The sequence below is a fragment of the Corvus cornix genome, chromosome 4, assembly GCF_000738735.6.
Source record: "Corvus cornix cornix isolate S_Up_H32 chromosome 4, ASM73873v5, whole genome shotgun sequence".
Lineage (NCBI taxonomy): Eukaryota > Metazoa > Chordata > Aves > Passeriformes > Corvidae > Corvus > Corvus cornix.
The window spans coordinates 50,639,971-50,667,255 of record NC_046334.1 but is presented as its reverse complement, the minus strand read 5'-3'; the positions used below and the strand labels follow the sequence as shown (position 1 = coordinate 50,667,255).

The 27,285-nt window shown below is 39.2% G+C and overlaps 1 protein-coding gene across 1 annotated transcript; it reads left to right on the top strand.

Annotated features, from left to right (window-relative positions):
- The first annotated feature begins 2,721 nt into the window (after nucleotides 1-2,721).
- On the top strand, nucleotides 2,722-22,479 carry PGM2 (phosphoglucomutase 2). Its single transcript, XM_039551259.1, has 14 exons — nucleotides 2,722-2,847; nucleotides 7,424-7,591; nucleotides 8,440-8,546; nucleotides 8,900-8,984; nucleotides 10,286-10,369; nucleotides 10,870-11,063; nucleotides 12,198-12,387; nucleotides 13,054-13,151; nucleotides 16,247-16,427; nucleotides 16,546-16,639; nucleotides 17,743-17,872; nucleotides 20,376-20,565; nucleotides 21,175-21,308; nucleotides 22,076-22,479. The coding sequence occupies exons 1-14, from the start codon at nucleotides 2,776-2,778 to the stop codon at nucleotides 22,176-22,178; spliced, it is 1,830 nt and encodes a 609-aa protein (XP_039407193.1). The 5' UTR covers nucleotides 2,722-2,775; the 3' UTR covers nucleotides 22,179-22,479.
- Nucleotides 22,480-27,285: the final 4,806 nt, after the last annotated feature.

Sequence of the window (27,285 nt, the reverse complement as noted above, 5' to 3'; positions counted from 1 at the left end):
GGTTGGGTTAGGGTTAGGGTGTAAGTATTAGTGGGTTAGGGGTTAGGGTCAAGTTTGGGTTTAGGCTTAGGGTTGGGTTAGGGTTAGGATTTTGTTAGGGTTCGGGTTACAGCTGGGTTAGGGTTAGGGTTAGGTTTGGGTTTAGGTTTAGGGTTAGGGTTTTTTAGCATGAGGGTTAGGGTTTTGTCTAGGATTAGGGTTAGGTTTATGGTTAGGGGTTATGTTATCTTTAGGGTTAGGTTTTGGGTTAGGGTTAGGGTTAGCAATAGGGCTTTGGTTTCTGGTTAGGGTTTTAGTTACAGTTAAGGGTTAGTGTTAGGGTCTTATTTACAGTTAAGGGTTAGGGTTAGGGTTTTATATATGGTTAAGGGTTAGGGTTAGGGTTTTGGTTTAGGTTTAGGGGTTTTGTTAGAGTTAAGTATAAGTATTACAGTTAGGGTATAGTTAGGGTTGGGGGCTAGGTTTAAGGTTAGGTTTTGTTTCTAGGGTTAGGGTTAGGGCTATGATTAGCTTTAGGGTTAGGGTTAGGTCACATTTATGATTATTTTTAGGTTTTGTGGTACGGCAGCAATTGGGTATTCTTTGCTTTTTAGCCTTTTGTAGTGTCTTTAGATCCTGAATTTTTCAGGACTGGGGCACTTTGTAAGTGTCATGGTTCTGGCCACTCTGTTCAGATCAGTCCCTGAAGGTACTAGGCAAGAAGTTTGCAAGGTGTGGGACAGCTGAGCTTACACTGTAATGTATCCTGATAACCATTTTTGTCTATCCTGAAAAAAACATGCTTGATTTATAGTCAGCCTCAGGCATTTGGTAGAAGGACGATGTGTTCTATGAATCTGTCACCTCCTTCAGCTGAGTCAGTGGCAATTCTTTATTATGGCCCTTTACAAAGTCAGCTTTTTAGGGCCTGTATCATTCTTCACATTCTTCACACAAGCAAATCTTGGTTTTTTTTCCTGTGGTTACTTCTCTCCTCCCTTTGAGCAGTATGTTGAAGTTCAGCTACATTTCAACTAGGCCAGCCCCTTCCTCATTTACCTCATCCTCTAAACTTGGGGAAAAATGGGATGCTCCAATTGCTCCCATTGAAGCACTGTTGGAAAGTGCCTGGATAGGTATATCCCTTACAAGAGTTCAGATTACAGACTTGGCACCACTGGCAAATTACTCTGCTCCTCCTGTATGGCACTTTCACAGTGACCTCGCATTTCTCAGCAGCCTCAGAACACCTGCAATACATGCTCTGCATCTGTACCACTCTCAGGGATCTTTCCCTACCTTAGCCTGTACTGCAGAGCTAAATAGGGAAATCCCAGTCACTCCTTATAGATCTCCCTGCAGATGTGCCTTACTTGGTCTAGCTTAGCTGCAGACAGAGGCTGATAAAATGTACAGAATGCCTTACCCCTGAAGCTCCAGAGCAATCAGACTGCTGTTTCCATTAATACTTTGGGAAGTTGATGCCAGAAATCTTGTTAGGAAAGAAAGAGGGTTCAGTGTTCTCTGGACTAGATGTTTGCCCAAAAAGTTGTAAGAAACCAACCTGGTTGAAGTGTCTTATCATGGCATCTTCAGGGGATTCCAGTCAAAACACAAGCTAAGTTATAGGAACTATTTAGACAGAGCAGCATCTTGGCTGCTCAGGCTTCTCTCAAAGACACTATTATAAGCTATAATAATTGTTCAATCAAAGATATATTAACCTGTTCTTTAGTTCTGGCTGGAGGAACACAGTCAATTTTCCTGAGTGAAATTCAGTTACCTTTTTTTTTTTTTTTAATTTCGCACTTGAGGTCAGATTTGTGTTCAGCCATAGAGGTGCAGAGGCCAGAGGAGCTGGGTTAAATGACCATTATCAAAATGATAGGAAAACCGATGATTCCAAAAGCAGCCACACAACATAATTTTTGTCTGGTTTTCTTATTCTTTGGTTCCACTGATCTTTCATCTTAGAGTTTTTTCAAAAGGGTATCCTAACAATTATTTTACTGATCAGTAGTGAGTATCAGGATGTGTATTAACATTCTTGCAAGTGATGTGTAGCATTTCTCTTGTTCACATGCATTCTAGTAATGTACTAATAAACTTTGAAAAGTTTTCAAATATCTGTACAAGTCATTATTTCTATGAAAATTTATCAGAAAATCATAGAACTTTTTGGGTTAGAAAGGACCTTAAGTATCATCTAGTTATAATTTTTATCCCAAATCAAAGTGCTCCCGAGCTCATCCTTCATTTATCTTGAGTTTAAAAAAAGGAATCTCAGTCGCCTTTGTCCAGTGCCCGTGGAAAGTGACACGTCTAACAACAGCGCTACTTTCTTCCGCCAGCCATGCTGCGGAGAAGGCGGCTGTGCAGTTCACCGCGTTTTCCCGCTGTTATTTGGGAATGCTCCTCCTCCGCCCGGCGCAGTGCGGGGGCCGGGGCCCGGGGCCGCCCGGGTCTCTCCCCGGGGCTGCCCCGGGCCGGCAGCCGCAGCCCCGCCGGGGGCTGTGCACTCGCCTTCGCCTCGGGAAGGGCCACTGGCGGCTAAGCACCCCCGCCACACCTCTGGCGCTGAATGACAACATTCTAAGCGAGGGCCCCGACCGCGGCCCCGCGGGCGGGCGGGACGGAGGCGGGGCCGCCCTACCCGGCCGTGGCCCCAGCCCCGACCCTGACCCCGGCCAGGGCAGGCGGGCGGGGCGGAGGTGGGGCGGTCCGGCGGGCGGAGCGGAGCGGCCGCGCTCCGGAAGAGGGAAGGAGCAGAGCGGCGGAGGCTTGGGTGGCAGTGCGATGGCAGCGCGGGGCTCCGCGGGAGATGCTGCGCTCCGCCGCGCGGCCGAACAGTGGCTGCTCTGGGATAAGGTGAGGGGCGGCGGCTCCGGCCAGGCAGGGGCTCGGTGGGGGGTGGTGGGGGCGCAGGCTGGAGAAGGGTCAGGAGGCACGGGGTGACGCCCGGCTATTGCGTTGTGCCGGTTTGGGGTGCGGTACAAGCACCTGTTTGCTCCTTTGGCTCTGCTTTCAGAGCTCTCTGACAAAGGGGTGCTCTCCTTCCACCCCTCCATCCATCCCCTCCCGCCCCGCCGAGCGGCCGGCGTAGGTGGGGCTGCGGGGCCGCCCTCTGCTGCCGCCCCCGCCGGGTGCCGCGGCTCCGTCACCTGCCGCAGCAGCCGCCGCTTTCATTTAGAAACCCCCTCGGCTGGTCTCTCAGTCTGCCTTTTAGCTGTACTGGCTTTTTCAAAAGGGCCTGTATTGTTCCGAACCGCTTCAGTCGCAGGGCAGTTGATAGACTTAAGTTATTAAAGACCAGCGTACATTGCTGTGTTACCTGTCTCTCAGTGTTAAAAACCTCCTGGTACCTTCACATTTTTGTTTACTGAAATGTTGATTCCAAAAGACGTGGGCTCACTTCAAAAACACTAGGAAATCCAGAAGCTGTCAGTCCTGGCTTTTTCCGGTGCAACCCAGTGCTTTGTGATCTTCACTGTTTGTAAAATAGCTCCTGAATCTTCAGTATTTTCTGGGTTTGTATTTTTTCTCCCTTTTTCTGCTATTGCTTAGGAGTATTTAGCATGTATTATTTCCTTTCCTGTTGAGACTTTGTCTTCAGTTTTGGTCTTGATAGCACTATATGCAGAAGTAAAAATCTTCCGTGTGTTTCTGTTTTCCACATATCTAAAGAAATATCTTGCCATAGTGGTGTGCTGGAAATGCTCATGTAGTCGCTTGCTGCTGCAAATCCCACTGAGATGCAGGCCTCTGTTGGCGTATTTGGTTTGCAGTTTTTATGTCCCTATTCACATAATTTTTTCATTTGGGCTTGTTGGAACACACTGGCCATTGCCACCTTCAGTCACTAATGGGACTCCCCTGGGCTCAGCACTCTACAGTGCTCTCTAAGTTTAGTGTAGCACACATACCTGTTTGGTAAGGCCTCTTCTGCTTATTTCAAAAATATCAGTGGAAAGTTATAATAATTATTTTTTTAGTATTCTTTCCAGGTTCTGAAGGACATCATTAGAAGCACCTCAAACTTGTTGGGATTCTTCATTAAAGGTCATTCAGCTGTTTCACTGACCAGTTACCCAAGCTCTGGTTTTATTAATGATAGAGCAGTGCCAAAGTAGTTCTCTTTTCAGAAATGCTAATGCATCACATCAAATGACAATGAGCTTTTGCATTTTTTTTCCCCAGTTTAATTGGTTTTGAGAAAACAGTTTGGTTTTAAAGAGCCTCTTATTTGCATAACTTCCCTGACCAGAATTAGTTATATTCCTGTCTTCTGTGTAATAATTTACTTTTCAACTGGTTATTCTGATTATTTTGTTAAACCCTCTGAAAATCTAATGCAGAATCCCTTATAGCATCTTTACTTTTGAAAGTTTAGCCCTCTGTGAACACTTGCATCTTTGACTCAGTCATAATTGACCGGTGTGCAATACCCATTGCTGATTGCTCAAAAACGATGAGGTATTTTAATTTCTCAGGGAGCTGTTACATGCTTGTATTGAGCAACAGAGGAGTCAGATATAACCCTTGTCCATTTACTCTGATATAAAAAAAAAAGGTTCCTTTTTGTCATGCAGAGATAGGTTAATATTTAATGATGATAAGCCCCATGTTTCTTACAAAATAATCGTTTGCAAGAGCAAGCCCTTATGGCTGATGGTGGTCCTGCTGACCTAACTGGAAGTTCCTACCTACATGACAATTACTGTGGTTGTTACCAGGCTGTTTGCATCACTCTGTTCATTACAGTAATAGCATATTTTTCTTTCTTCCTATTATCAGTCATAGAATTGTGAAGGGAAGGTAGTTTCTGGTTTTAGTAAAAATAAAATCTGTTTAGTCAGAAGTTTTTCCTCTACTCTAAAACCTTGTGGAGACTCCGCTACTGTTGATACCTCTTTGGGCCTTCCTGTAGTGTAGATTAAAGTAAATAACTCGAGCGTTACCAGGTGATGTTCAAGCTAATTGCTCTAGTGGATATTAACTTGGTATTAAATCACCTGTCACTGTATTCACAGAAAATGGTACTCACATCTGGTTTAATTTGAGAGTAGAAAAAGCATAACCTGAGAGATTCAATGAGAAAGGAAATAACCAGCACTTCATCCTTCAGATACAATGTGATCCCTCTTTGGTAGAGATGCTGTGAAGAGTTTGTTTAAGCAGGAAAAAAAGCCAAAACCAAGATTATTTTTTTACTTAGCTGTATACAATGGCATCGTAACATTCTCCACCAAAAAAAAAAAAAAAAAAAAAAAGGCAGATTCTTGGGAGAATATAGCCATAAAAAATTATAAAAGTAGTTCTGGAAAAATCCTTCTGCCATATTGAACAGACTTGGCCTGGTTTTTACCATTGCTTGGTGTGGGGTGGAGGCAGGCCGTGGGGAACAGCCCAAACAACTAAATTAACGCAATCAAGTTTTCTTTAGCAAACTATATGAACTGAAGCTCTTAAGACTTGGGCAGCCACCTGGACATGTACATTTAACCAGACTTAAAAAACTGGAGGATCCTCTAGTTTCACAGTAGATCCCAAACCTGGGAAATTCCCCTAACAACAACAAATAAAACTCCTTGGCTGTGAGAGCTGCAGGATGCTTCTGGTGTCCTTCTGCATTGGCATTACAGCTTCTAGTCTGTCAAACACCTGTAGGAATGTGTGTAGTATCTACCTGAAAACATGCCCATTTCAGTATTAAGAGATGACTCGTGCACAAAGCTCCTGCAGGGGAATGAAAAGGTGACTAGGCACTGTACAAAACTGGATGCAAATAGTGTCATTCAGGCTTTACCTATGAGTCAGAGACCTGATGTTAAAGCAAAAACCTGACATCAACTTGTAAACAGCCTAAACTCAGAATAGTTATGCTGCCCTATATATTCTATAACAACATAGAATTATATTTATTCTTGTAGAGTATAATTACTCAATAATAATAGATAATTGTGTCAAGCCACCTACAAGGAAATGTCAGTTACCATATTCTTGGACTGGTAAATTGGTAATTTGTGCACTGGAAATCAGTAGTTCTGGGGTACCTAATTGTTTATTGCACTCAAGAAGTCGGTTTTCTTTTTTTAAAAATTCTTTAGTTTATTCTGCATTCTGCAGTTTGCTCATTAGCACCAGAGGCCTTTAGGTTTTTAAGTATTTATTTAAACGATGTTGTTTGTCCTGCAGCAGTGGGTGCACAGGTCAGTGGTTAGGGCATCCCGACTCTGGTCTCAGTTTGATGTGCAGAATGCTTATACCTTTGTGTGGAAACTTGCTCACATGCCTACTATTCTATGTGTTCTGCAGCATTTTCTGAAGCTGCAGAAGATACCTGGGTTTACATTTAATTTTTTTTATTCCTTTTTGCCTGATATGCTTTCCCTTGCTGTAAGCATACCTAGGTCATCCAGGAAATAGTAAAGTCTGTGACTTTTATGAGGTCATTTGATTGCCTAGAAATCAAAGTTTGTGTCCCTTTGGAAATAATAGTCTTTGTACTCCAGAGTAAAGTGTGTGTGTGTACTCAAGCAGTGAGTAACATGCGGCCTCTCCAGATAATCCTGTTGTCAGGGGTCTGCCACCTGCCATCTGTCCTCTTGGCTATCAGTTCTCAAGAAATCAAATACTGAACTTCACAAGTCTCATGTTATTGAGAAGTTGAGGCATCCAGGACTTTGCTAATTCCTTAAGACTGGAAATAAAGAGTGAGTAACAATAGAGAGTCTGTGGAAGCAATATACCAAGTAAAACAGTGGAAAGTTAGAAACTCCTTGCTGTTCTCAAGCAGTCTGACATGGCCCTTTTGTTGCCACTCTCCAGTCATTTTATTTAAGAATTTGGCTGTAGTTTCTAGGCTTTCATGCTGGGGTTGCACTTATTTTTACAAGCATTACCTGTAAATATGTTGGAAATTCTTCTACCCAGTCTGCTTAGTTTTGCTGCTGCCTCTGGTGCTAGCCAGTCTTGGGACAAGGTTATAATTTAATTTGTTTTAAACTCTACATATAGTTTTATAGAAATAACAAATATTTCTTAATTATCAGCTTAACTTACTTTCTTAAATGTTTAGTGTAATTATTGTGTTGTGATGAGGAAAAATTCTCTGAACTGTGAATGTGCTGCTTTTTGTTTGTTTTGTTTTTAAAAATAGAAAACATTAAAATAGACATCTTGGAAATCTTTTAATGTCCCAAATTGTGATATATATATATATATATATACACACGGTTGTCAAAGTAGCATGTTCACTTCAGGGGATAAATCTAAAATAAGTAATACTTGAGATTGTACTGATTTAAAATTAAGAAGACAGCAGGAGTTCTGGTGTTCTTGAAGTTGTGTGCCATGTTTTGACCCTGAAACCCAGGGGCTGGGACAAAAAATCAGTTCTGTAAAACAAAACCTCATTTAGAATAACTGAATTTTGTATCAACAGAATCCAAAAACTTACGCAATCGTGAAACAACTGCTTGCGGAAGGAAATGCCGGAGAACTGCAGAAATACTTTGGCTCACGGATGGAGTTTGGCACAGCAGGGCTCAGAGCTGCCATGGGAGCAGGGATTTCCCACATGAATGACTTGACTATTATCCAGACAACTCAGGTATTGTGTTCAGCACTTTATCTCACTTAACTGGTTGTGTATATGAATGGAAGAGCCTCATTTATGGCAAGCAAATGAGTAGTCAGTGGAAATATAAGTTGTCTCCTATTCTTCCAGTTTTCAGAAGTAATTTAAATTACAATTATTAGCTGAGTGCTGATCGCTGAAAACAAGCAGAGAGGAGCTATTAAACCATTAAAAGAAGTTACTTTCCATATTTGATTTGCAATTTAATTTACACACAGCTGCAGTTAAGCTCAAGTGTAACAGTGCTGTTGTAACAACTACAAAAAAACCCCAAAGGTAGCCAACATTTGACTAAGCTTTGTGTGTGTTGAACATGGATTTACATAAAGGCAGTGAGGGTATGTATACGTACATAGATCCTAAAGTAGATTTACTTGGGGAAAAAACCCAGAACCTTGAATTACTGCAACCTGGAGTGTTGATGTATCATGTGCTGAAGAGATGTCATTATTAAGGGTGAGCTTCGATTAAAAACCTGAAACACTGGCCAGCTGTTCTCTTCCTCATGTGAGACCTAAGGCAGCTGAATCATTTCTCAAAACCTGCAGTTCAGACTAACTGTGTTACCTGTTCCTTTTTGGAGTTGGTTCTGATATTTTAAAAAATACTTAGGTGCTGTCCAGGTTTGCAGTATTGATTTGAAGGTTTCTGGTATTTCATGGTGTCTATTGGTCCTGGACAAGCTGAATCCCAGAGCAGTTCAGTGAGATGCTATATGTGCTCAGCTTCCTAAGACATCAGCATCTTAGCAATTATCTTAATGCTATGATAAATTAAACATCAGGATCAGGTTAATGAGGTGGATCTGTTGTTGTTTTCAGGGATTTTGCAGATACCTTGAGAAGAATTTCAGTGACCTGAAAAAGAGAGGAGTTGTGATTGGATTTGATGCTCGTGCTCATCTTTCCAGTGGAGGTAGTAGCAAAAGGTACTTCTTAGGTTTTGTATTTAGTATTTTGTAGATGCCTTGTGTAATACATTATGGCTTTATATCTACTTCAACTGTGTTTTCTTTTTGTAAAGTGAATAATGTGTGGGATTTACAGTACTTTTACATTTTGGTAATGCCAAAGCAGTTCTTAGAGTTGTGCTTTATCTATTGGGAATAGTGAGGGAACACATTTAAATTGTGTCTGTATAATAATTGAGATGTATTGATAAGTGTAGGTGTTGGTTGTTGGAATTTTGTAATTGCATTAGGGTAGGAGGAGCTGTGAATTCTAGGAAACTAATTGGTAAGAAAATTAATATATTCCCTGGGTATCTTTTCTTCCTATTTAGGTTTGCAAGACTTGCTGCCAATACCTTCATCAGTCAGGGAGTTCCAGTTTATCTATTCTCTGATATAGTACCAACTCCTTTTGTGGTAGGTTTTTCTATTGTATTTTTTTATGTACTATATCTGCTTTATATATACACAAATTCTGTCCGATACCTTGTATTACTTAAATTAAGAATAACTATGCAAACCAGTTCCTACTTTTTAAGCTCTTCCTGCAGTTAGTCTCGTACTTATTTAGCTATGTTTGGTTTACAACATCCATAGCAAAAGAAGGGAGAATGTGGAATGTCAGGACAGTGGGATGCAGTTCTATTTATTCCTGTTTTCAGGCAGGCATCTTGCAGGAAGCATCTCATCATGTCTAGATTGCTGTGAAGTCTGAAACATACACTCACGTTTGGTTCTGTGATTTGGCTGGACTTTAACCTTTTTTTTTTTTTTTTTTTTTCCTTTTTTTGAGGGGAGGAGGGGCAAGGGCAGGTATGGAATCCAAAATAGCAAGTTGTTGGAGTGCAGTGATGTTTTGCCAGAAGGGATGTTGGATTGTGTTCTGATGCCCCCATCAGAACACCAGGTGTCTCCAGAGCAATACAGAAAAGACCTGCACTTGGCCCTTGTACTAAAAGCAGTAATTTCCCCCTGTACCAGTTTCTCCAGTGATCATTGCAAACAAAACATAGTGGTATAAAAACTTTCTACATAGCATTCTTATACTGATACAATTTTTTGTAGATTTAGGGTCAAATTCTTCATAGTGCATCTTAAAGTGGTGTTGCAAGAACTGCAGCTGATTGCATTTCACTATTAAATAAAGAGCCAGGAGTAAACAAAAATTGGACCTGTGTTCATGAATAATGCTTTATTTTTAATTCACTCCATCTGTCTTGAGCTAGTTTTTAAAAGCTTTCTCCAAAACAATACTCTTCTGAGCCCCAATGGAGTAGTTGCTCCCCAGGCTGCTCCCAAAAGACAGTATGGATGAGACTGCTTGAGTTGTAGTTCTCTGCTCCATGCAGACTTCTGTCATTACCCCAACAGACTTGGCACCCTCTAAGGCTTCAGGTACCTGAAGTCATTCTACAGTAAGCAAGACATGTATCTGCCTTCCTTCTAGAAACACACTACCGTAGAGATTCACAAAGCATCTGGAACAACATTAGTAACGTATAAATGGAAAAATGCATGAGAAAAAACAAGAGCTAAAGTTGTGCCACATGGAGTCTAGTGGACCAAGTACTGTTTAGCTTCTCCTTTAGGAAGCCTTTGTCGGAATCACATCCTGACTTTCTTTTCATTCAGCACTATGGAAGTATTATATATACATGAGAAGAAATAATATGTAATATGTTGTGCATTCTGCTTCAGGTAACTTTCTCTTTTTACAGCCATACACAGTAACTCATCTGAAGCTTTGTGCTGGAATTATGGTTACTGCTTCCCATAATCCAAAACAAGACAATGGTTACAAGGTATTCCAATATGATCTATTTTCTGTCTCTTTTTTTTTCCATGTAGAGAAACTAATGCAATTGTATATAGTTCCTGTCATGCTATAGACTAAATTAATTACTAGTCTCTCTACCTTGCTAGAAAGCAGGAAGTAATGCCTTTGTAATCTGCTAGCTGCTGAAGAAATCACAGCTGAATTGCCTGTGCACCAGTCATTCAGTCGCATGCAGACTGTTTCCAAAATACAAAAGTGGAAGTTTTCTCAATAAACGACTGGGCCTTGTTTTGTGTTTCATTATGGATCTTGATATATTTCGATAAAATTAAACTGCTTTTTTTTAATAGAATAAAAATGGGATGTGAGAAGAAACACTGAGAATATGAACAGAATACTTTGGGTATACCTAAGCCTAATTTACTGTAATACTCTACTGAATGTACTGCACCTTAACCAACAAAAAACATAACAAAACTATCTTACAAGATTAATGATCAAATACTCACCCTATTTCTTATTTAGGTTTACTGGGAAAATGGTGCTCAGATCATTTCCCCTCATGACAAAGGAATTTCTCAGGCTATTGAGGAGAACCAAGAACCATGGCCTCAGGCTTGGGATGAAAAACTGATTGACAGCAGCCCACTACTTCATGATCCATATGCAATGGTCAATAAGGAGTATTTCAAAGACATACAGAAACAGTGCTTTTACAGGTGACTGGTGTTAATTCCTTTAAGAAAACAGGATATTCCATCGAGTATGTTAGCAGGGCAGTTTAAATTGATGGAAATGATCCTGCCATGACCCAGTTCTGCCTGTGCCTTTTTGACATCTTTTGTGGTAGCACTGGCAGCTGTGTAGTAGTGTAGTAAGCCAGTTCATAAAGCTGTCCTGGCAGAAGTCTAACCCAGCAAAGTGAGCAAATTTCTGATGGTATCATCTCCCTGTATTTTCATGGCATGCATCAGCCAAGTGCCACAGCAAGACTGGGGCTCTCTCATGCTGCTGGAGGTGAGCTGACATGGACAGCCCACCAGCCTTAAAACAAGATTCTGAGAGACAGTGAACCAGGTTGTTAAGCCAGTTCTGGACAAAGGAGGTCTTGCTCTGTCATTCCAGCCCTGCTTGTGCTCCTGGTAGCCTTGGGTGCCTTACAACAGCCTATTCCTGTCACTTCCTCAGTAAAATCTTTACTTAGCAAAATGAAGTGGATGTTCCTCTTGGTGATTAATAGTTAGAATTGATTTATGTATTAGATGAGTATCAACCTTTTAGATCTGCTTATTTTATGCCAAAATTTTAACCACCAGTAACCAGGTTCTTACTCTTGCTAAAAACAGTCAGAGTTACTAGAAGGCTGGGAAAATACACTGCTTTGTCAGAATTGGAATTAAATGTCTCCTTAGGAGTTTGCATGATTTTAGGTATGTCCAACACTTTCAGTGCTGTGCTTCTTAAAATGAGTGTGCTCAAATTGGGCAGGCTGCTGTTGACTCACTGTGTTCACAGTCTTTTTGGGTGGTTTAAATGCTAGAGTTGGGGATGAAGAGTCTCTTTAGTCAGTTGTATTTGTTTTTCACTCGCCTTCTTTGGGATGTGTAGAGTGCACTGTCTTTTCTTACTCTGGTGATTTGCACATACCAGGATATTGGATGCCAAGAGTGACTCATATTGTTGAAAAATTAGGCTAAGCCAATTTTCAAGCCATTACTTTTAAAATATGACCTCTTTTAATTTGTAATTTTAACAGTGCTACAGAATACTGAATTGAATCTGTTTCCAAACAGTCAGTTTTGTGCAGAACAGTCTTCCATGTCCAAGTTTACTGTTAACCTGTTTTATTTCAGGAACATAAACAAGGAAACAAACCTGAAATTTGTTCATACTTCTGTGCATGGCGTAGGACATAAATTTGTGCAGTTGGCATTCAAGGCATTTGACCTTAGCCCTCCTTTTGCTGTTCCGGAGCAGAAAGATCCTGATCCAGACTTTCCCACAGTGAAATATCCAAATCCTGAAGAAGGCAAAGGTGTTCTGGTAAATAGTTTGTTTTTGGTTTTTTTTATAGTTGTGATGTCTTTCAGTGTTTTCCTTTTTGCCAGAAGTCACAGCTGTAGATATTGGTGGAAGGTCTATTTTGAATCTGTTCCATAGCCTTTACATTTAGTGAAGATTTAGCTGGTATCCTTTCATTGACATAACCCTCTTCGAACCAGTCAGGTAGTAATTAGCTATAACTTTCAATTAACTTGTTCTGTGCTGTAACAGAATGGGCAGGATCTGCACATAGAACAAAGTGATAGTGAACTTAAAAAAATAAAATAATAATAAAAATCTCCTCAGTTGGTTTTGGAAGGCTTCTACTATTTTGTGCTGACACAACACCAGGAGGGGGCAGGAGAGGTCCCAACAGGTGGCTGGAGTTTCTGCAACTATTTCTGTTACACTTTGTTACTGAAAGATCCTGTTAAATCTAGGTAGCTTTTAAGTTGGGCTACCGAAGTGGAATGATGTAGGTAAAGTTAAATGTCCTGACTATGTTCTACTGCTGCCAGGCTAGAAGTTTATGGGTTTTTTGAGAGACATATAATGATTTTGGGTGTTTGAGATAAAATAAACTGGGAAAATTACTTAAAACCTATAAAGTGAAAATATTATTTGGGAATATTAATACTCATCTGGTCCTGCTTGCCACTTTTCCAGACATTGTCTTTTGCTTTGGCTGAAAAAGATGGGGCAAGAATCATTTTAGCAAATGATCCTGATGCTGATCGACTGGCAGTGGCAGAGAAACAAGAGAGGTATGGTAATAAAGTAATGCAAGCCGTTGACATTTTTTACTCCAAGGCTAGGCTCATTTGGAGAATTCTTGCTACCTGTGTTGCAGAGGAAGAATAGTCACAGGAGCAATTTTTTGGATTGAAAACACACAGAAGTGTGAGAGGGCTGTATGAAGCAGACCACAGTAGGGGCAGGATATGAAATAATGATCAATATTAGACACTGTACAGAAGCCTGAATAAATACTTGACACTTGCTGTGCTTCAGGCATGCACAGAAGCATGTGAATCATTGTTACTGTGCTATACCTTTTCAAAGGTAGGTTTTCTGTTAGAATTTTTCCACATAATACTGACAAACATTCTTTCATACTAGGTTTATTAAACAATAACTTGAGTTCAGGAGAATCTGTATAGTTCCCTGATAATCTCTGTTCTTTAGTATGAGTGTCTCCTTTCTCAAATTCTTTTAAACCAAACATTTTACTAATCATTAGATGATTTGTGCTTCTTGTGCCGGTTTGGGCAAATTTGGAAATATGTCCTCTGAGAGAAGGCAGGTTAAAACCAGCCCTCCCCCACCAGGTTCGGGAAAAAAATAATTTTCCCTCTAGAGAAAGTGAAAGAGATAAAACTATTTATTTAACAAGCACACAGGAAAAGGATAATAATGCTAAATAATAATAAAACCTCTCACTCTGCTGAGAGAAACCCGGGAAAATTTCAGAGTCCTTCCGTAGTCTCTCTTTCCCCCTCCTTGGAGCTGGGACATGGTGGTGGGCCCACCTCCAGGGCCAAAGCCTCAGTGGAAAGTCCTCCCAATGTATTCTGACGTTGAAACCATCCGGCAGAGAAGGAGGGAAAAATCAGAGTCCCAGGAAAACAAAGTTCAACTCTCCAGAGGAAAAGGAGCTGAAAAAAACTGGCCGAAAGCTGGCTGGAAAAAAACAAGCCGGGTGCTTCCTCCCGCTCGTGCCGCAGCTGAATGCAGAGCTGTCTCTATCTCTGTGTGTCCTTGAAACACTGCTTTGAAAGTTCTGCTCAGTTATTTTTCTCTTCCCCCTCTCAGGCTCAGTTTAAAGGCATAGAAAGGCACAAAATTAATTTCTGGGCATAGAACAACGATACAGGATACACATCATAAAGTCACCCCAAGACAGTGCTTCTCTTGCTCAGTTTTTCACTTCTTTACATAATGTTACATATTTGCATTTCATCTTGAGGTTTTTCACTGTTTGGTACTTCTTGGTGTAGTCATTTCTACTCTCCCTTTCAAGAACCAGCTATATATGCATTATTTATCTTTGCATACCCTGTCAAAGAAGGGGATCTCAAAAGGCAAACTTGCTCAGTCAGCATAAATTGTTCATATTTGTGAAATGTTACCTATAGTTCTGACTCAATATGGCTGTCCCCTTATTTCATGCCCTCTGATACCCTGTACTTCTACAATTGTTTACATTTCTGTATTATGGTTTTATCTGATGAATAAAAGAAAGCTGAAGCTCAAGCAGTTGGTATCATATCTACAAATAGTGGACTTTCTTCTTGATAAAGCAGAAACTAATCTGAGCAGTTAGAAACTATAAATCCTTAATAAAACTAAGCTTCAACGTTTTCAGCTCAGGGAGGAGCAGAAAAAAAAAATCTTCTGGGGCAGCAGATATGAATTCCCTGTGCATGAGAGCCAGAAGAGGGATGTAAAATTACGTCAATAGTCTTTGGAACCCAAGGGATGATACGGACATCTACTAGATGTCCTCAGTGGTTGTGGATGAATTAAATAGTTGAATCTGTATCAGCTAGACAAATTCCAAAAGTCCAGTAAAAGGAGAGTGCAAATACCCTTTTTGCTCAACAGAGAACCTCTTTTGGTCTAATAGTAGGCTTAAAAGTGGCAGTGTTTTCTTTGGGGTTTTGGGGTGCTTTTAAACTCATTAGCCTCACAGCATGAACTAAGGAGGTTACTCTGTCTTTAAAAGAAGAATGGTCTTTTGTGGGCCCTCTGCTGTATCTTGGCCAGTGTTAGTTGGAAGGTTCATATTTCAATGGTTTTGTTCTGTGCCAGCCTCATTTGGCAATTCAGCATTGAGGACAAGGTATAAAAAGCTTCAGATTATGCTACTCATGATGGGTTAAAACAAGAATGCAAAATCATTCATGCTTTTTGTCTGAAAAGTTAGAGCTACCAGAAACTTGAAGACGGATGTTAGTTCATTGTATCCATTACCAGTTAGAGTGTGGTGCTCTCATTCTGCTACCTCTATGCTCGTTGTTTAGCCAGTCTTAGTTGTCTCCTAACTTCCAGTCCTGTGTCCTCTCAGAGTTCTGCTGTAGCTTTTCATACACTAATCAAATATTAATATGGGCTTCTACAGTATCTGTACTTCTTCTTTGACAGAACCCCCTGCTAGAGCACACTCTCTCAGCGCTCTTACACTAAGTTGCCGCTGTGCATTGCTTTGTGCCTGTTGGCATCAATAAATGCAGGAGACTGAGTCTGCTTCTCTTTCACAACAGGTACTGTTTCTGTAGGTCTTGGTTTTGTCAGTTTGGTAGTGTCTTTGTCCCCTTTTGTGATGGGGAATTTTTTTGACAATTTTGACATTTGTCTTTTTCTTCTTCATTTTTTTTTCCTGTTCTAGCAACACATCAATATTAATCTTTTTTACCCATTGGAGGCTTTTTCCCCAATCTTCCCAATGACCAATTGATGTATTTGTGATTAAATTTAAAGTATTTATCACTAGGTCAACTAAAAATACTGATCACTTGAGAATTGTATTTTTGTCTCTGTGCTTGTCTTAATCACTAAGTTTATAATTTGTCTGCTGAACATTTTTGTTTTACTTAAAATATGTTGGAAATATCACTTTCATCTTTGGATAAATGCAAAAGCTTATGTGTATGGTGGAGAAGAGAGATAGCAGTTTCAGAATGCTTTGGAGGAGGAATTTTTTTGTTCATAATGAATATGTGATATCTTGTTACTGTTACTTGGAATTCCAAGGCAGGGGTTTATTTTTTAATATTCATTTCTAGAAGAACCAATAGATTTTTTTCCCCCTGTATTATCCTTTGAGTTCATGTACTTTCTAATATTTCTTTGCCTCTAGTGGTGAATGGAAAGTGTTTTCTGGAAATGAACTAGGAGCTCTTTTAGGCTGGTGGATCTTCACTTGCTGGAAAAATAACAGTAGGGATACTCATGCCATTAAAGATGTCTACATGCTATCCAGTACTGTTTCTTCCAAAATCCTGAGAGCAATTGCACTAAAGGAAGGTTTTCACTTTGAGGTAAGCAATATGCTACACATTATTCCATGTTCTTTTATTAGCTTTCCTACTAAGTGTCATATGTTTGTAAAACACTGCTTTTCTTTTTAATGCCTTTGATTTCTCCTCACTGCTGTAGGAAACACTGACAGGTTTCAAGTGGATGGGCAACCGTGCCAAACAGCTCATGGACCAGGGAAAAGCTGTTCTTTTTGCATTTGAAGAGGCTATAGGTAAAAAACAGAATGTTGTGTTTTCATATCTTGCAAAATAGTGAAAATAGAACTACTGCAAAAAATGACAGAATTGCAGAGATTCCACAGAATGGGTAAGGTTGGAAGGGGCTGCTGGAGGTCATTTGGTCCAACCTTCCTGCTCAAGCAGGGCACCCTGGGGCACACAGGATTGGCCCCAGATGGTTCTTTAATATCTTCAGAGAAGGAGATTCTACTGCCTCTCTGGGCAACCTTTGCCAGGGCTCTGTTAGTGTCTCAGTAATGAAGTAAAATGTAAAAAAAAAAAAAAAAAAAAAAAAAAGTAAAAATGGCAACATAAGGGTGTCCTCAATACAATGGGTGTATTTCCAGTGAGTGACAGATAATTTTCTCTTTGGCTAGTTGATACTACTGGTTAAAACGTTTGTATCTCTGCTTAGCACAAAGTTTGTGAGCTAGGGATTTATATCTACAGTAGCATGGCCATGTAGATTTGGACTGCAAATTCTGCATAAACTGGTTTATAAAAAAAATCAAATGCATTTTTCAGACTTGAAGTTGAGTTTTTTTACCTGACAGATTTAAGCTAAGTGTAAATGTGAATAAAATAAAGTAAAAACTACCCCAAATTACATTTGTAAACTGGAAAGCCATGGTTGAAAGCCACAAATAAAAGTTAGGAATTCATGAGGAGGAAATTGTAAAACTATAATGCTATTTCTTAAGTATCTCAGTACCTGAAAACCAGGTAATGTGACTAATTTCACAGATAATTATCAGTGTTACCTTACACTACTGTGTAAGGTAATCGCATCTGAGACAATGCTATACTTGAATTGTTCCTGCAGTGTGACATTTCTCTTTCAAGAAAGCTCCATAAGGACCTGGGAGCATGTGGCACTGATATAATGCAAATCTCTGTCTTCAAATTCCATTAAATACCTTGTTTAATAAAGTTGACACTGATTAGAAGATAAAATTTTTCTACTTTTGGTTTGACTCTAAGATGTCTGTACTATGGTAATGTGCATTTCTCCTTTAAAATATGTTGGCTAACCTTCCCTCCCCATCCTATTTCCTGTTAAAAATGTGTCAAATTATATCTAATGTTCTTTGTTTAGGGTATATGTGCTGTCCTGCTGTTCTGGACAAAGATGGTGTCAGTGCTGCTGTTATAACTGCAGAGATGGCCAGCTTTTTGGCAACCAGGAATTTGTCTTTGTCTCAGCAGCTGAAAGCTGTCTATGATGAGTGAGTTCAATTTTAATTTTTTATTTTTTGGATTTTCTCAGTTTCACATATGGGGATTAATAGGGACTCAGTAGCAGCCTATAGTTTATAAAGAAATAAACTGTGGGTTATTGTACCATTAAGACAATTCTGTGCTAATAGTAATCTTCCAGAAAGTGTTCCTGCCTTGTAGACATGAATATATTTATGACTTTTTGTGTTGTTTTAAGGTATTTTAAATATAATAACTGCCTTACTAATTCTTTATTAGTTAATGGCATCTTTGTGGTGTTTTTGTTTGCTTGTCTGAATGGTTTTTCCCTTTTGGGAAGTTCTGCACTGAGATCCTTTTACAGAAGATTGGGCAGGTTTTTGGCAGCTGTATTGCTGAGCTATAGAGGTCATAGTGCTTCTTGCTGCTTCAATGAGCCAGACACATAAAGATGTTGATGGCAGAATGGATCCAAGTGGCTCTGGCTTACTTATGCTATACATAGAAACCAGCTTGCTTCTGTCCTTGCAGGGCTACTTGTGATTAAATTAATTCTAGTTGGCTCTAAAGTTAGGCTTTTTATTATATTATTTTGTCTTTTTTTTTTTTTTTTTTTTGATGGATGATTGTTGTTGAGTTTTGGTTGTCCTTTGCTCTTTCTGCTCCTGATTAATGAGATTTGAGCTGATTATGCAGAAGCGCTGTGACTGGCCATTACTCTTGGCTATATACAGCTGGGTATCCCTCTGAGAGCTTTTAATATGAGGCACTACTTTTTCTTTTGTTCTTTTTTGATGGGTTCAAAGAAATCAATAGCAAAGATGACTATTGGATTTCATGGGACAGGGAGTGGTTTTTGTGGAGGTTTTGGGTTGTTTTTTCAACAGAGAGAGCAGCACAGGCTGTTTGGTACTCTCCAGCTCTTCATGTGTCATAGACACTAACAGGGGAGTATGGAACCTGCAGAGAGACTCGTGGAAAACTCCAGCCTTTGTGCTGCTTGTTTTGCCAGTTCTGAGTTCTCATTTATGTCCAGCACTAGCCATGCTTGTTTCATCATCTCTTTAGGAAGGAATCAAGTGGCAAAGACTTGCTTACACTGCATAGATAAATTGTGTAATACAAAAGCATGAAAGAGGAATTCATACCTAGAGCAGCAAATACAGCATCTGATGTGAGAATTCCCTTAAATGCTACTAGCTGCAAGTGCATGTTCAAGAATTGAATATTTGACCTCTGGGTTGAGAGTTTTTTATTATTAGTTTTAAATTCTAATTCAGTAAACACCTGCTTCAGGTTGACTTCGGAGTATTTAACTGAGTGGAATTGAGCTGTGCCACAGTGCTGCTGTGTACATAGCCACTGAAGAGGACTCAGAGCTGCTTTAGCATAAAAGCAGTCTGCAAGATGTCACTGCACATAGTCACTTTTTGTGGCAAAGCTACAGATCTAGAGAAAGATACAAATCTGCTCTGTTAAACTGATGTTTGATAATGAACTGGAAGGAGGGTTCTTGTTTTGGGGGGTTGTTTTGTATGTATTTGATTTTTGTTTCTGGCTAGTATAGAATTGCAGTTTTCTACTCACTACTATACTTTTTTGTCAGATTTGCTTTGTGAGTTACAGTTGAAGCAGAAGAAACTCTATTTTGTATTTTGGGAATGTAGAAGGGGAATCTGTCTCAACGAAGTAAATGCAGATGAGGAAAAGGACACAGTCCTGGTAGGCTTATCGCTTCTTTCAGTTACAGGATAGGTTTTGTTAATTCCCTTACTGAATTCTTAAGACTAAATTTAACTACTATTAACCTTCAAGATGTCCATTTAGGTATAAACATGACCCTATTTAAGAAGCCTTTCAGATTTCTAGCATGAACATCCTAGTACTAATGGCAGTTCTGCCCCTCAGATTGTCACTGCTGTCAAGGATATCTATCAAGTCTTGATCTGTAGCAAGAGCTCACTTCAACAACCAGTCGAGGCTTGTATGTTTTTGAACAACATGCTATTTTGAAAAGTCGGTGTTACCAGGTCATTTGTATTTGATGCATCACATTACCTGGCAGCAAACAGGTGAGGTAGAGAGACAACATTCAGAACAGTTTGGTTTAGTATGGGAGAGTAGAAACACTTCATTAAAGTGTGATTGAAAAAAAGCAGTCTAGAATTTGTTTTACTTTGAAAAGGTCATCTGGAATCCACTCAAGGAAGCTATTAGATGTAATCTCTTCCTTTCCTATGGTGTTTAGAGCTCTTCAAGGCTCTTTTTCTTTTTTTCTTCTGATTTTGCTGTAAACTTTCTCAGTTTTAATCATGACAAATAAAAGACATCTGCACAGAAGTTTCTTTAAAGTATGTAAAATAGGATAATTAAGCTGTTTAGACCTTCTAAAAATTGTAAGGGCATGAACTGATGCTTCAGTTGGGTGAGCATGAGTACGAAATGTTGTTTTATGGAAGGGTTGTATAATGTGTCTGGTGTACAACCCTTAGAACATTGCTTCTTGGATTCAGTAATGTTGTGTCTTCACAGGTATGGCTTCCATATTACCAAAGCTTCATATTTCATCTGCCATGATCCTGAAGTTATTCAACAGCTTTTTGACAACCTTAGAAATTTTGATGGAAAAAACACATACCCAAAATCCTGCGGTAGATTTAAAGTTTCTGGAATAAGGGATCTAACTACTGGGTATGACAGCAGCCAGCCAGATCAAAAGGCTGTAAGTATCTTTTTAAATTACATGTAAATCATATGTGATGTATATACACATACATAAAACGTTCTGTGGAGAAACACTAAACATATTTACATACTGAGTCGTATAATAAGTTAGACTGGTGACGATTGCTTTGCCTTGGTAAGAGGAAGTGAAGCTGGCAGGGGGGTGTTGGGTTTCTTGTTAGATTTCGTGGTGTATTTTCCTCTCCAGTTTGTAAAGGGTGATACGATGATCTTGCTGCCTTGCTACAGCAATATGCATTATTTTCTTGTGAGTGCAAGTTAAACTGTCTACTAAGGTGTGGCTTTGGATTCTATATTTTTCCACTAGCTCTATTTCCTTTCCTCCTGGGAAATGCCATGACAGCACAACTTCTATTAAAGAGTATGAGCTGACTAGATTTGACATGAGCTACCCAGCGGTGATGCAGTTCTACCAGATTCCAGGCTGAGGGAAAGGCTGTCCTTGTCTCAAGACCACAATGTTGAAGAAAACAGAACTAAACTTTAATTTTAGCTGATGCTTTTGTCATGTTATCTGACATCAAGTCATGGGTTTATATATGGTCTCTTTCCAAGCTTTAAAAAAAAATATTCTTAATATTCCTAGATACTTCCTACTAGTAAAAGCAGCCAAATGATAACATTCACTTTTGCTAATGGAGGAGTGGCCACCATGAGAACCAGTGGGACAGAACCAAAGATCAAATACTATTCCGAACTTTGCGCACCCCCTGGAAACAGGTATTGTCACTTACAACAGTACATTTGGTGTAATAGAGGCTGTGTGGCTTTTTGGTATTGTTTAAGTGAGATAAGGGCTCTCTGTGATCAAATAATATTACTAAAGTCATTTTGGTAAATGTGTTTGTATAAAGCTTCAACTCTGCAAAATTTGTTGACACATTCTTGTTGTCACTGAAATTCCTTTGAACTCACTTTTGCATTCAGTGAAAACAATATTAGGAAAAGCATTCTGCCTTAAATAAATGTAAATATTTTCACCCCCTTTTTACATACATAGTTGCTTTAAAATTATTTAATCAAATATAAAGTGTTCTAATATATTTCAAACCCTTTTATGTTTAGTAATTATATCCTTGACTATTAGCCTTGGAAATCATACAGTCTTAAAGATAAGTAATTATTAAATTATGCAATGATATTAACGCTTTTTCACAGATGAAAAGTCATCTAAGAATACTGTTACAATATAAAAATTACACTTCTAATCACTTACATTTAGTAATAGAAGATCTTCTGAACTCAAGCCATTCTGCTTTAGATTTTATTGTGGCATTATGTTTCTTCATAGTCTTCATGCATGTCAGTTGAAAGTGAACATCAGTGCATTACCATAAGAAATCAAATATATACACTTTTAGCACTAGTAGAAAATGCTTGTCTAAAGCAATGCAGTAGATTTAAAAATTCCTCGCACTGAAAATGTTCTTTTTTAGCTTTTCCATTGTTTCACTGTTTCCTGTGTTTGTGTGAATTTCATTTCCCAGTGATGTTGAACAGCTGAAGAAGGAACTAGATGAATTGGTCAATGCTCTTGAAAAACACTTCTTTCAACCAGAAAAAAACAAACTTCAACGGAAGACTGAGTAAAGTAGCAAAATTATGACCTTGATTGGCTTTTGCAGCACTAGAAATGCGTTATCTAACAAGTTAAGGATTTTTAGGACCAAACATCTGAGAACTCTGACTATAAGGATATCCACTTTTAAGAGTTATTTTGGGTACTCTTGGATCTAGTATCTTATTTTGGAAGGAAAGTACCTTTACCCTTAATGGACCAAAAAACAACAGTCAGTTGAACTAAAAGCTTTATGAACTAAAAGTTGACTGTAAATGTATTTCAATCAAAACTTGTTTTAATTAAATATAAGTAATATTCTGATATCTGAAACAGCCTGTTTTGTGGTGATTTCTTTCTTTTGTGTGTGTATGTAATCTGGTAACACTATGCAACTTTGTCTAGGTTTAGATTTGCAAAGCAAGTTCTTCGGTTAACAGGCAGTACTTACATAAAGCCTGTGGTGAGACTTTGACAAACTTGGGGCAGATTATTCAGAAGTAGTGATCTTTCTTAGGGATTTTGGCCCACATAAACAAGAAACTCACAGCAAATTCATTGAATATCAATTTGCTGTGGGATTATATATCATATTCCAGGCTAGAGATACAAAGTGTACTAAACTGCCTTTTAATACCACAATACATTAAGATGGTATTTCTACATACGGCACCTTTTTGTTGCCTCACTGAAGTAAACTTTATTAGTTCAATGCATAGCCTGGTTTTGGAGCCTGTCACACTGTTTGCTGCCATGACTTGGTGCATAACTCTGCATGTTTAATTTAGAGTAGAAGTTTCCATTTTATTGCATGTTCTTTTCTGTGCTTGCAGAGCCTGAGAGGGTTATTTGGAGGTTACCAGTTGACTTTAATATAGGGGTTTTCTGCATTTTCAGTGCTTGTTTTGGGTATCAGTGTACCAGTAATAGTCACAACCATAGCTACATACTTTTTATAAATGTGAAACTTCTAAGCTTTACTATATATGAATTCCTTCCAGAATTCAAGTCCTCTATCGTTGTTATTTTCGGTACAACTTTAAGGTTGCAGCAGTTGTGCAGCTGGGTACAGGGAGGCAGCCCGGGGGGGAATGGAAGGAGAGGAAGTTTTACACAATCTGATGTACCATTGCAGATCATGTGCAGTCCTGTGGTGAGAGAAATGATTCTGGGGGTGCTTCTGGCTGGTGGCTTTTGACACTTTTTAATTGCATGACAGCTGCTTGTCAAGTCAGCCTAGTTGAGTGAATTATGCCCCATCAGAAGGGATGAATACCTTCAAGCCTACATGTGAATGTCCACTTTTCTGAGGGGAGTTTTCATGCCTGAGCCAGTTGAGCAAGGGGGAACATGATAAAAAGCACTACCCCGCCTAGCAGGATCTGCTTCTTACTGGCTTGAAGGCATACTGGCCCTTGCTTGAGGGCATAGACAGGGGAATGGTTCTTCAGGAGGCAGGCTGGGGCAGTTCCTTCACTTTGGGCATTGATGAGCTATACCCAGGGCTGGAGAAGCTTTGTCTGCAGCCTTGGGCTTCGACAGGAGAGGTGATTCTCTCCCTGCACTCCGCTCTTGTGATACCCCCCCTTGGAGTACTGCATCCCAGCACAAGAACTACGTGATCCAGTTAGAGTAGGTCCAGAGGAAGGCCATGAAAACAGCCAGAGGGTTGGAATACCTGTGCTGGGAAAAAAGCCTGAGAGCGCTGGGGTTGCTCAGCCTGTAGAAGAGGCTATGAGATCTTTTAATATATAAAGGAGGCTTATAAGAAACATACTTTTTACCAGGGACTGTAGTGACAGGACAAGGGGTAACAGTTTTAAAGTGAAAGAGGATAGATTTAGATTGGATACAAGGAAATATTTTTTTATACTGAGGGTGGTGAGACATGGAACAAGTTGCCCAGCAAAGCTGTTGGATGCCTGAAAGTGTTCAAGGCCAGGTTGGATGTGGCTTTGAGCAAACTGATCTAGTGGAAGGTGTTCCTGCTTCGTGTAGGGAAGTTGAACTCAGTGATGTTTAAAGTGGACCTTCAGACCAAAACCAGTCCATCATTCCTTTTACTTTCATTTTTATTGGGAGGGTTTGCATTTCTTTTGGTACAGAATATGATAAAGGATACTTTACTGAATTCATGGGGAAGGCCTGAAGACAGAGGATTACAGGTCCTGAATTTTTTTATGTATTTATCTTAATATCTCCACAGGCTAGAGAGGCATATTTTACATGTACCTTTACATGCCAAACCTGGATTTGGATTTTGCTAATGTTAGAAGTCTGGAAGTGAGACCTGCAATGCACTCATGTATACTGAGATATCCTTAGGATGGCTTTAGAGCATCCTCAGAAACAGTACAGACCCAATCTTTATCGTTCTGTCTTCCTAAGGTCAAGGAATTTATGTGCTCCATTTCCTTCTCTATTCCAGATAGAAGTTCACAACTTCAGGGCAGGGGGAGAGGTGACAAAAAAAAATAGCCAAACCCACAGCAGTTTATCAAGCTGCTTGAGCAAGTGCAACAAACTCAGAATTACAAGGTAAAACTTGTTATTGCTAGAGTCCTTACTAACCTTATCTTGCATCAGAGAAAGAGGATCTAGAACCGAAAAAAAGAATTGAAACGAAGGCAGCAAGAGTATAGCAAAGAGAGAAGTTAGTATTGCAAGTTAGAATGGGTGTTAAGCTACAGTTTCTTCAGAGCTGGTCTAGTTCTTCCACCGAAGTGTTGTGTAAGATAATGAAGCCTACTTAGACATTATTAGTCCCAAGTTAGATATTAAAAAAAACAAACAAATGTAATTAGTGAAAAAGCAGCCTTGAACTGGGAGCAGGGCCACTAGTATTTTATCCAGAAATGGGAATTGCCGTGACTGGAATGGCAGAATGTGAATGAATGCTTGCAGCCCGGACTGAACTCCAGTGTAAGGTAATCCCTGGCTATTTCTAGAGAAAGACACATCCCTATGTTTCCAAAAACATGTAAAATGAGCCTGTTTTTTATAACAGATGAAAACACAATTCCAGTGACAGTTGTAAACATTGATCCTATAGTGGGTCAGGCCTATGGAGCTAGAGGGAAAGACTGAGAAGAATTAGCATAGTACTCAAAACTCTGCCAAAATAAAACCCCAAAACAGTAATGCTTTAAGAGTAGACCGATGGACTCCACTTGAAGGTTATTAGTTTTTTTACAAGTCCCAGTTTCATAAAATTTACTGAATAAATTAAAATTCAGGAATGGATTGGAACAGTTTGGCTGGAAGGAAGTAAATACATTTCATCTTCCTTATAGGCTATGAACTTAGTCTCCAGCATATTATGTACAAGTATTGTTACGATACTCAAGTATTGTACTTGAGTTGCAGAAGGATTTATTTTGTAATTTTGCTATATACAACAAATCATACAAGGATAATTGGAGTTCACTCTAAAAGAAGATTTAATATATAAGCAATTTTCATATTGTACTTAAATACGTATTGTGCTTAAATACGTAACTGATTCACCTACACAGTTTCTGTAAATAAAGTTTTTCTCCTTGTGAATCCTTAAAAAAATTCCAGTGGTCATGGGTTTTATTTTCATGTACCACCAACAAGCAAATCTTACATCCTTGATTAACAGTCACTGTGAATAGCAACATTAAAATTATATTAAACTAACATTTGTTAACCACCAGCACGAGTTTGGGGATTTTTAGGATTCTGAGGCTGAAGGCATCTGGATGCCATATGTAAATCTAATTAATTGTAAATAAAAATAATCACCAATAAAACTGTTTTCTGTCTCTAAGTACAAAACTAATCAAAGGTAATTAAGCTGAATTGCTTTCCTTCCCAGTACATTTTTGCACTATGTAAGATACATGTTCATCAAGGTTAGTACTTCTGATCAACTTCCAAGTAGAAGCCAACATCACTCTTTTGTATAGTAATTGCCAGGTAACTGAAATGAGGTCATGCACCATCAGAACATTGTGCATAATGGGATGAGCCTATTAAACTCTCCAATTATATCCTAACACCCACCTAAATAAACTGTAGTATAGATGATGGCATAGAAACAGCAGCTTCCAAACAAAAGGAAAATCTTAAAATACAATCACTGGTAAGTTGTTTTCGAATGTATTTATAGAACGAAGGAGAGAGGGGATTAATCATGCCATCTGAAATGCTCAAAAATACAGAGACAGCAGCAGGCAGGATCTGTAACAGTAGCTCAACTCTTTCCTGACTACTCATCAGTTATAATAGAAAGCCTCTTGTCTACAAAGATAATCAGTAATTAATGTCACGGGCATGTATTCCTACAGCATATGCAGTAGGCAAATGTGCTATAATAACAGTTATGCAAATGTTGTTTATGAATTGAGACAATATATAAATAGCATCTGGAGATACAATGTCATTGGATAAGAATGTAGTGCTTCATCCAGAGCTCACTAAGTCAAAGCACTGCAAAACTGTAACATCCCTTAATAATGTACTAAACAAATTTACATGAAAGAAGTCACAAAAAAAAAGAACTGTTTTCTATAATAACAATAGAAAATCATCATTATGTGTAATACAGAGGGAAAAGCACAGAGGCTTACAATGCAACGGAAACACAATATAGGTGCCTGCATTCAAATTCACAATCCAAGAACATTATTGCTCAGCTGCTGCCCAACTATGGAGCAACTTGGACTCTGAAAGCATCTTGGGTAGAAACTTCCTGTTTGCCTCATGGTACTTCATAGGGTACAGCAGCAAGTTCTTCCCTCACTCATTGCCTGGCACATTCAGCCTAAATTTATATTGATCGACAATCTTACCCCAACTGGGACCACGTGAGTAGATACTTCTGCTCCTTAACCTACAAAAGAACCCACATGTTCTCACAGAGGGCCTCATACAAGCCTGTATACTCTGGTTCTGTACAAAAGGCAGTGGTGGGGTTTTCTTTGCATTTTTTTTAGAACGCGACTGGGAAAAGAGAAAATGGTTAAACTGGTGTTATTTTTACATCATGTTCACAGGATATGGAAAGCGCAGCTTCATTTTCCTCCTCAGTCTTAGGAAGTTAATGTGATGGTATATGTTTTAGTTAATAGGCTACTGTAAAGAAAATCTAACCTGTGAAGGAAAAAAAAACAG

Excerpts from the sequence above, each read along its gene's own strand:
- PGM2 (XM_039551259.1), top strand. The coding sequence starts at position 2,776 with ATGGCAGCGCGGGGCTCCGCGGGAGATGCTGCGCTCCGCCGCGCGGCC. Across the intron at positions 8,547-8,899 it reads AGTGGAGGTAGTAGCAAAAG|GTTTGCAAGACTTGCTGCCA; the intron begins GTACTTCTTAGG and ends CTTCCTATTTAG. Across the intron at positions 17,873-20,375 it reads CTGAAAGCTGTCTATGATGA|GTATGGCTTCCATATTACCA; the intron begins GTGAGTTCAATT and ends GTGTCTTCACAG.